The sequence below is a fragment of the Halyomorpha halys genome, unplaced genomic scaffold, assembly GCF_000696795.3.
Source record: "Halyomorpha halys isolate HHAL.00 unplaced genomic scaffold, Hhal_1.1 Scaffold1593.1, whole genome shotgun sequence".
In the NCBI taxonomy this organism is placed as follows: Eukaryota; Metazoa; Arthropoda; class Insecta; order Hemiptera; family Pentatomidae; genus Halyomorpha; species Halyomorpha halys.
The window spans coordinates 177,687-186,758 of record NW_027107078.1 but is presented as its reverse complement, the minus strand read 5'-3'; the positions used below and the strand labels follow the sequence as shown (position 1 = coordinate 186,758).

Genomic DNA, 9,072 nt, shown 5'->3' with positions numbered 1-9,072 from the left:
TATATGAACATTAACTTGTATCAATTTTCTTTCCATCTTTCTGTATCCTTTCCTGCAAAGGCCTTCCCTTCGGACAGTAATAGTGAGCACTTCCCAGGGTGACCAGCCCTATTGGGAGGCGAGTTCTTTCCACTTCTCCTTCCAGACATCCCTGTCCCTAGCAGCTCTCCACCAGAGGGTTCCTGCCATCCTCTTGAACACATTGCTCTATTTTTTCATTTGACGTTATCTTCTTCTTTGGTCATATACAGTCCATTTTGTGGCAATTTTTGAGCATCTGTCATCTTCGCACCGAAGGAGCCCACCCTCCCCATTTCCATTTGCTCAATATTGTCATCTTCAGTGTGCCAGTGAGTCCTGTTTACTTCAAAATCCAAGCATTTTGTATTCGATCCACCTGTCCTATAGTCCTATAATGACCACACTTGGCATCCATAAGTGACCACTGGGCTAATGCAGCTGTGAAAGACCTGCCTTTTAAGGTCAATACTTAACTGACTGCCTGATGTACCAAAACCTATTCCAGCCGAGTGCCAATATCGTCTGGGCCTGTACTGGCGTAAAAGAGAGATATAAAATTAACAATAGTTTGGCATATGTTGAGGAGTATATTTATCATCGCATATCTCGATGGCGTTTAATAGCCCAGAGTAGACTAAGCACAAAGTGGCACACCTCAGAGTGAATTCCACTCCTTCTTAGGAAGCAGTGAGTAACAATATACATAGTTGATCAGTACATTGAAGTACTATTTTTGGAAATTTATATTGGACTCGTATCTCACTCAGCATTTGCTTTCACATTCAAGACTGCAGGCGAGTTCCCCACAGAGTAAAGTATTCTTCTTGCAAGGACCTGTAGGCTTAGTCATCCCCTCTAGAACTTGTGGAGTGAGTATCAGGATTTACGGCTAGTTCTCGTAATCAAAACTGATTAATTATAAACAACCACCTCAACAGTGCTATTATGTTCATAATGTATAGTGAGTAAAGGGAGGAGGGAGAGGCACTGTAGCAAACGTTCTCCCACAAACTGGACCGAGCAGTTAACTGGACTACCTTTCCTAACCTTACCTTTCCTAACCTTTCCTTTCCTAACCTTACCTTTCCTAACCTTACCTTTCCTAACCTTTCCTTTCCTCTCCTCTCTTCGACCTACTTGACAAATAGAAATTCCTCATATTAATATTCTCAAAACTATATTTCATTAATATTTCAAGATTATTAGTTTAACATGTCAAGGAAACTGGTTAGAGGAAAAACTATCCACTCTCAAACCAAAAACGTAATTCTGAGCGTATTCAAATTCATGAAAACCGAGGCTGAGAGTGGTCCAATCCATGTTTCTTCTGTTATGACAAGATACTGCATTCACAAATATCAAATCAGGTCAGATCTGTCAATATATTTGCCTACAAAGTAAAACAAGAATCAATAAGAAACAGTCCCATTCAAAGATAAAATATAACTTAAATAAAAAAATTTTAAAAATCTCCGGAAAAAAACCCTCATAATACTTCTTTTTTTTCTCTTTGTTCTGCATTTCAGAAGCCCACTTTTTTGTCATATCTCTTATTCTTGTTTCTCTAAATTCTCACCTCTTATTTAATTATTTTTATATTTGCTATCCTTCCCTTTTCATTTAAATACATGTATCTTATTATTTTTTAATTTATATTCATGTGTTACCTACTTAAGTGTACTTATATTAATTAATTTATTATTAATTTTCTATTATAATTTACATATCTCTGTATCCCCATTCATTTGGTATATTGTCTCTCTTAATCACTTACACATATTGTATCCCATTATTTTATACTTTATCTCTTCTTTGTTTTTCTATCTATGAGACTCTTTTTTTATTTATTGTTTTTTTTTTTATTATAATTTTGTAAATATTTCTTCTCCCCCTCTATTATGTATATTATCATTTATTGTTTACCTAATTTTAATTTTTTTTACATTGTTTACTTTAAAATTATTTTTAAATGCCTAACTGCCATCCCTACTCCTCCCAATACAAACGGCTCACTCTGACTTTAACTTCAGTCAAAATAGGTATGAATTCTGTCTCATTAATTTTCATTTCATTTTATTCTTTTCTCTTTTCATCTCTTAATTTGTACTTTCGTTAATATTTCTTCTGTTATTTTATCTCTTATCTTTCTGTTACTATTACAGTTTTCATTTTCTGTTTACAACCTTTAATTTTTCTTATTAAATTTTACTTTTCATTGTGTAGCCCTGTTATTTTCACTAATTTTTTTTTTTTTGTAACTATGTCAAGTGTTTGTATCTTTTTTAGCCCTGACGAAGCCCTGCAACGTGGGGCAAAACGTTGGCTCAATTAAAATAGTTATAACTATTTGAGTTTTATTTGACCGCACTCGAACCATATTCCATTCATTAAAAACAAATCTCGTTTTCGTAACTTACATAATAGTGATCAATTTTAACTATTTGATATTAAACGATTATCAATACAAAATATAGTGTGAAACTAAAAAAAAAAATTACTGGCTTCCCACGATTTCACAATTAACCCATCATGAATCATAATAAAACCCAACTTAGAGCACAATATTAAATGCAATATACAAATATTACTTTGATCATCTTTCACACTAAAAACAGTGTTGCCTCTAATTTACATGCTTATGTGCTTCCTTGATTAGAAAGAGTGTTAGGTCATAAGCTGAAATAAAAACATATATGAAGTACAATTAATTGATGAATAAGTAAAAATAATTTTTTTTTGCTATAATCGGATTAAAGATATATTTATTTTTTATAACCTTTTATTCAGATTGTTTATAACCTATATTATCATTTGATCGGATTAATTTGTTTTAGCAAACTATAAATCTACTAAACAGTGCCAAAATGTATGTCACACTTACTGCTTTCATGAAAAATAAAAGATAAAGACTGAATTTGAGTTAAATTGACATGACATTGTTAAAACAATTTGTTCGTTAGGAGACGACTCACTAATTTGGTAAAGAGAGTAAGGTTATATCGGGCTGTAAAATAAGTACGTAGCGTTTTTCTTTATTTCAATGTAATCCTGTCTGTGTTTTTAAAATCATGTTTACTTGTCAATAATGTTTACATACTCTAAAAAAGGATCAGTTAAGGTGCTTTTATACATCAGTTTCAACCGAGATTTCTTATCTTTAAGCGGTATTTTGCTTGCTCAAAATGGAAGAGAAAAAAATTATTTCGGAAAAGAGAAATCCGCTGCAAAATTTGCAGTGTGTATGGCGATAATGCCTTTGGAGAAAGCACCGTTTGTAAGTGGTTTAATCGGTTTAGAACCGAAGCACTCGGGTCGTCCTTCAAATGTTGATGATGACCAAATTCAAGCATTGGTCACAGACAACCCTCACTCTACGATACGGGATATCGCCGAAACGCTTAACATATCACATGCAAGTGTCTCAAATCATTTGGGGGCTGTGGGATATGTTTTTGAAGTTGTAATGGGTTCCTCACAATTTTACAGAAAGAAATTTATTGGGCCAAATATCCATTAGCAATTTTTTTAGAAATTATTTGAGTTTGGCTTGGATGTGATCCTCCACACCCTATTTATCAGACCTTGCCCCCACAGATTTTCATTTATTTTGGGCCCTTCAAAACTCTCTTAACGGGAAACACCTTCATTCCCTCGAAGACTGAAAACGTACGTAGAGGAGTTCATTGCGCAAGAATCTGAGAAGTTCTATACTATTACGGAATTAAAAAATTACCTGGACATGTAATAGATAAAAATGGATCATACATAATTGATTAAAAATATTTACAAGAATCTAAAGTTTTTATTGAAAAAACGCTACGAACTTACTTTACAACCCAATCGCCCCGATGTGCTAAAGGGATGCATCTTCTGCTATCCACTGCAATCGGTGGGTTGAAGGTATCAAGGTGGCTGTGAATAATCAATTAGTTTTGTCTCCAATTGAAGGCGTGAGATGACTCAGAAGGCCTCTAAAATTTATGTTCAATTGGTAGTAACTGGCTTGGAGATGTCTTGACAGGATGAGTTTTACGGGTACCAGCTGTAAATCGTCGCAGGATGGAAACTTCACTCCTAGAGTACTAGAAGGGGATGTTAAGTCTTACAGGAACTAGCTTTAGGTCCTTACAAAAGGTTTAGGAAGGAGGAGAGACCCAGAGAAGGCAGAAGTTAAACTAAAAGTCCTTACATTTCTAGAAATAGCATGTTCTGATTCATAATTAGTAATGCTTGACAATGGTATTCACACTTTGGTTTTACAATTTTGTCTTGAGTCAACTCTCTGGACTGTTAAACGCCATCGAAAGATTTTACGTACATGGCGTGGATCCGAAGACTCCATTGTAACCTTTATTAATTCAAATAACCCATATCAGAATATTAGAATATGTGTCATAGTTATTACATTCATAAAATTAAAGTATAGTATAGAAATAATACATATATTATTATACGGAGTTTGCCTGATGACTACCAAGTGAACTACCACCACCTGACAGTTAGTAGATTGCCTCTTGTCGGCCCTCGATGTTCAAAGGCGGCATCAGAGGCGACCGGTGAGAGGCATGCCTCTTACTATCCACACATTTTGGGCTAACATCTATTTTCTCATTTGAAGTAAAAAGGGAAATGGCAAAGTACAGGCTTAGAAGAGAACATTGGATTTTAACGCACGTCTGCAAATAGATCAAAGCCAAAATTTTCCGATAGTATTAAATCTAGAACAAACCATCTTATTTAGACTGGAAACATAACCTCTGCAAAATTAACTACTATTTTTATAGGTAGGCGTTATCCATCTCAGTGAGGAATCATAAAATATCATCCGACCAATGGAAATGTGGTGTATCTGTAAATATCTAAAAGGATATCATGTATTATATTATTATTGCAGATTTAAGATAGCAACAATTTTCGAATTTTGATACATGTAAATTTATCATTTTCCATTTTTAATTATTTACATCATACATTTAGTTCGATCTTTTTTTTTGGGCAATGCGAAGAGAATAGAAAACCACGTAACAAAATTAGGGATAGAAAAATTTATCAATACGCCACTTCGGTTTTTTAAGGATATTACAAACACGTAGATTTATCTTAATTCAATTACACAGACTTGTAGAGTAGTAACTTGTACTTTGGTGTTTTTTAATTCCTGTAATATCACTAATAGTCATCCCTATCATGAAAAAAATAAGTATTAGTATTATTACCACAATAGTTTCAACACTTGTACTATTAACTAATACTATATTAGCTTTCATTATGAAACAGGGGCCAGGTAGTTATGTAGCACAATCTGTTGTGAAAAACCAAAACCCTACACGGTTTCAGTGTATGTAAAGTTTGTGTATCTTGTTTTACTCCTACTACTCCTACTAAACTCACTTTCTTGTTTGTGAAACCTTCCTTTACGGTAGGTATCTTTTTTTTTTTTCTAACAAACTTAGAATATTATATATAATCACTGCTCTCAATTTTTAATTTTTTTTTTTTAAAAATACAAATTTATTTTATTAGCTAAAGCTTACCCATTGATGATTTTTTTTCCGACTCTTGAAAAGGCCGCACAAATATTAGTTGTGGTGCATGTTTATTTTATCTTATACAAATGAATCACTAAATATGTTTTTTTTTTAATTCAAATGATATAGGTAGTCAAGAGGTTATAATATGATCCTAACCTAATTCTATGATTAGCAATCATATCTTATGTAATAAATAATAATTAAATTTCAATATCAAATAATAGTTAATTTTTATTGAATAAAATATATATATATATATAATAGTACAAGAGCCCAAGAAGAGAAAAAAGGCAGTTATCTCACACCAAATTTTGATTACTTTAATGAAAACTATGTATAATTAATATTCAAAATTGATGAGCCTGCCAAGTATAGGTAGGGGCAATAAAACATGGCGGCTGTTTCATAGCGATAAAAAAAAAAAACTTTTCATTTGGAGCTCTACATCTTAAAAACTACCAACACTAGAAAATCCAAGAGAACATTATTTAAAGAAGAGTAAATTTGCTGAAGTATTACCCCTAAAAGTTATTTACGTCCAATAGTTCTCGAGATATTAACTAACTATTAATCTTTCAGTAGATTTTTAAGAAATTTTGAATCTCGAGAACTATTAGACGTAAATAGCTCTTTTAGGGCTAATATTTCAGCAAATTTACTCTTCTTTAAATAATGTTCTCTTAGATTTTCTAGTTTTGTTGGTAGTTTTTAAGATATAGAGCTCCGAATGAAAAATTAGTTGTTGTTTTTTTTATCGCTTTGAAACAGCCGCTATTTTTTATTCCCCCTACCTATACTTGGCAGACCCATAAATGTTGAATATTAATTATACATATATAGTTTTCATTAAAGTAATCAAAAATTGGGGAGAGATAACTGCCTTTTTTCTCCTCTAGGGCTCTTGTACTATATGACCTTTTTCCTTTTTTGAACACGCCTTGTCGAGGGCTTCTGGCAGATGAAACACATTATTCAGCTCGTAGACCTCATCGTCCACCAACATTTTCGACAAGGTTATTTTTTTACATCCCACTGATTCCTAAACCGGGCCTGCCGCTTATGGTACTCCAACATCTTCGCCTCAAAGCCTTAATCCGTTCCAACAATAACTCCTTATGCCCTGTATTGATAATCAACGCCTCATTGTACAGCATTCGACAGATATTTCCTTATCCGATCCTCATCCCACTGGGATTTCATTCTTTTTAACATTTTTATCTTTCGGTTTGCCTTGTACAACAGACCTTGTAGATCTTTGGCCGCCCGAACCAGCCTTCTCCACGCCTGTCTGTCTTAAGCTAATCTTTCAAATTTTTATTGATTCTGTCTATCCATCTGGTTTTAGGCCTCCCACGTGGTCTCTTGCCAGCTATATTGGCATTCATAGGCGTCCTGATGGATTGCTTCGAGCCACTTGTCTCACCCACCTTAACCTCCTTGCCTCCATATCAAGAGATATTGACTGGGCAGTCTCTGCAAGCAGTTCTCTGTTAGTTCTTCTCCTCCATGTGTTTTTCAGGCTCTGATCCAAGATCGCTCCTGTAATTGTACGGAACACTTTCCGTTCAAATCTCTCGCTTCTGCTTCCTAGGTGTTAGAGGCCAGGTCTCGCAACCATCCTCACAAGATCTATGGCCTCAATATTCTTCAATAAGTTTGAATCCCGTCAATCATTTTACCCACATAGTTTCCTAATAATTATAAATAAATCTTTTCCATTTACTATCAGAATGCGTAAATAAGTGTGTATGTATTCTTTGTAATGCGCAATTGTTTTATTTTTACTGAAGATTCTGTATTATTACAATTTCTTTTTATATTATAGCTATACAAAAATTAGTATTCGAATTCTCCTAATCCAAGCACTCTTCCTTGTTACAGGATAAGTATCAAATGGGTCCTGAACTATCTGAAATAAGGCAACAAATCAAAGAGAACTTCAACAAAAAAGCTGATTACCTAGACACACCTCGTAAGTTATATTCAGATAGTTATATGAAGACGAAAAAAATGTTCAAAAGCTAATAACAGTAATTAATATTAGTAATACTCGTTAAATATAAACGTTTTCTAGCAATGCAAACTTTACCGGATGACGACTACGAAGATCTCATCGAAAGGTTGAAGATGGCCGACCTCATGTACAACGAGTACTCTCTGGAAGAAGTAATATATCAACTGGCAAAGATAATGTTCAAGCAGTCTCTTTCTAGGGGTAAGTAATGTATAAACAGTATAATAATAATATGTAATAACCTATAACAAATAGAATGACAATTAAAAACATTGGCATTTATATATTTTGGTCTTTTAAGTGGAATTAAATCATAAGTAATTTAGTTGGAAGAAGATAGTTGACCATATGAACGTTTCGACCCACTTTGCAGGGCTAAATGAAAACTTGATACAAACAACATAAGATGTGACGAGAAAATTATAATATTTTCTAAAAAAAGAAGGAAACAAATTAACTTATGGCGACAATAGCAGCGTGGCAACGCGCCTGTCTACCAACCCAAAGGTTGTGAGTTCAAGCACGGGATTTTCTCAAGCATAAAATTACATACAAAACTCATTTAAAATAGGCGTGGGAATATTTATTTTATACATCGTGCGCGGCCTTGAACCTCCACGGTCTGCCGCGACAATAATAATAATAAAATTAAATTATGAAAATATAAATTAATAGGGAACTAATTAGCAATAGGTATAGCCATGTATGATAGAATTGTAAATATATAACAAGAGTAATAAATAGTAGAACAATACTTATTAGAAATAGTTGTAGATGTGATTACAAGTTAGGTGTAAATGGTAAAGAGATATGTAAAGTAAACGTGGCAAGGGTAAAGTACAGTAACAGTACTGAGTAACCCCACCTCACTCCTTCCTATAGTACAAGAGCCCAAGAGGAGAAAAAAGGCAGTTTCTCACCCCAATTTTTGATTACTTTAATGAAAACTATGTTTAATTACTAGTCAAAATTGATTAGTCTGCCAAGTATAGGTAGGAGGAATAAAAAATAGCGGCTATTTCAAAACGTTAAAAATAATTAAATTTTTTATTCGGAGCTCTATATCTTTAAAACTACCAAGAACAATAGAACATCTAAGAGAACGTCACTTAAAGAAGAGTAAATTTGGTAAAATATGAGCTCTAATAGAGTTGTTTACGTTAAATTGTTTTCGAGATATAGCTTTTTAAAAAGCAACATTTCATAAAAATGTTGTATAGGACGTACTGAAAGATCAGTAGTTAGTGAATTCATTTTGAAAAATTTATATCTCAAAAACCATTTGACGTACATATGTCTATTAGCACTCACATTAAAGCTAGTTTACTGAGCTATAAAGTAGTTTATGATGTTTATCTTCGTAGGAGTAATAGTTTACATGAAATTTGCTAAAATAAATTGATTTATAGTTGTTCGGACAAATTTTAATTTGCCAAATTTATATTCATATGTGAATATCATAAAAACTACAACCCCTACGAAGATAAGTGTCATAAACTACTTTAT

At 33.2% G+C, this 9,072-nt stretch overlaps 2 protein-coding genes across 6 annotated transcripts in view; one reads left to right on the top strand and one right to left on the bottom strand.

Annotated features, from left to right (window-relative positions):
- Positions 1-5,724, bottom strand: part of LOC106690151 (glucose dehydrogenase [FAD, quinone]) — a 15,707-nt gene extending 9,983 nt beyond the window's left edge. For 2 of the 5 annotated variants that reach the window (XM_014435478.2, XM_014435484.2), the window contains exon 1: positions 5,556-5,724. The gene's annotated coding sequence lies outside the window, so the exon portion shown is untranslated. Of the gene's footprint in view, positions 1-3,849; positions 4,137-4,210; positions 4,370-5,555 lie in introns of those variants that run through there. The other 3 variants (XM_014435480.2, XM_014435482.2, XM_014435481.2) reach the window with 3 other exon arrangements.
- Positions 5,725-7,433: 1,709 nt separating this feature from the next.
- Positions 7,434-9,072, top strand: part of LOC106690153 (uncharacterized) — a gene marked incomplete at its 5' end in the record, with an annotated part of 13,960 nt that continues 12,321 nt past the window's right edge. The window contains 2 exon segments of the mRNA XM_014435485.3: positions 7,434-7,524; positions 7,627-7,767. Coding sequence (XP_014290971.3) covers positions 7,434-7,524; positions 7,627-7,767 — 232 coding nt within the window.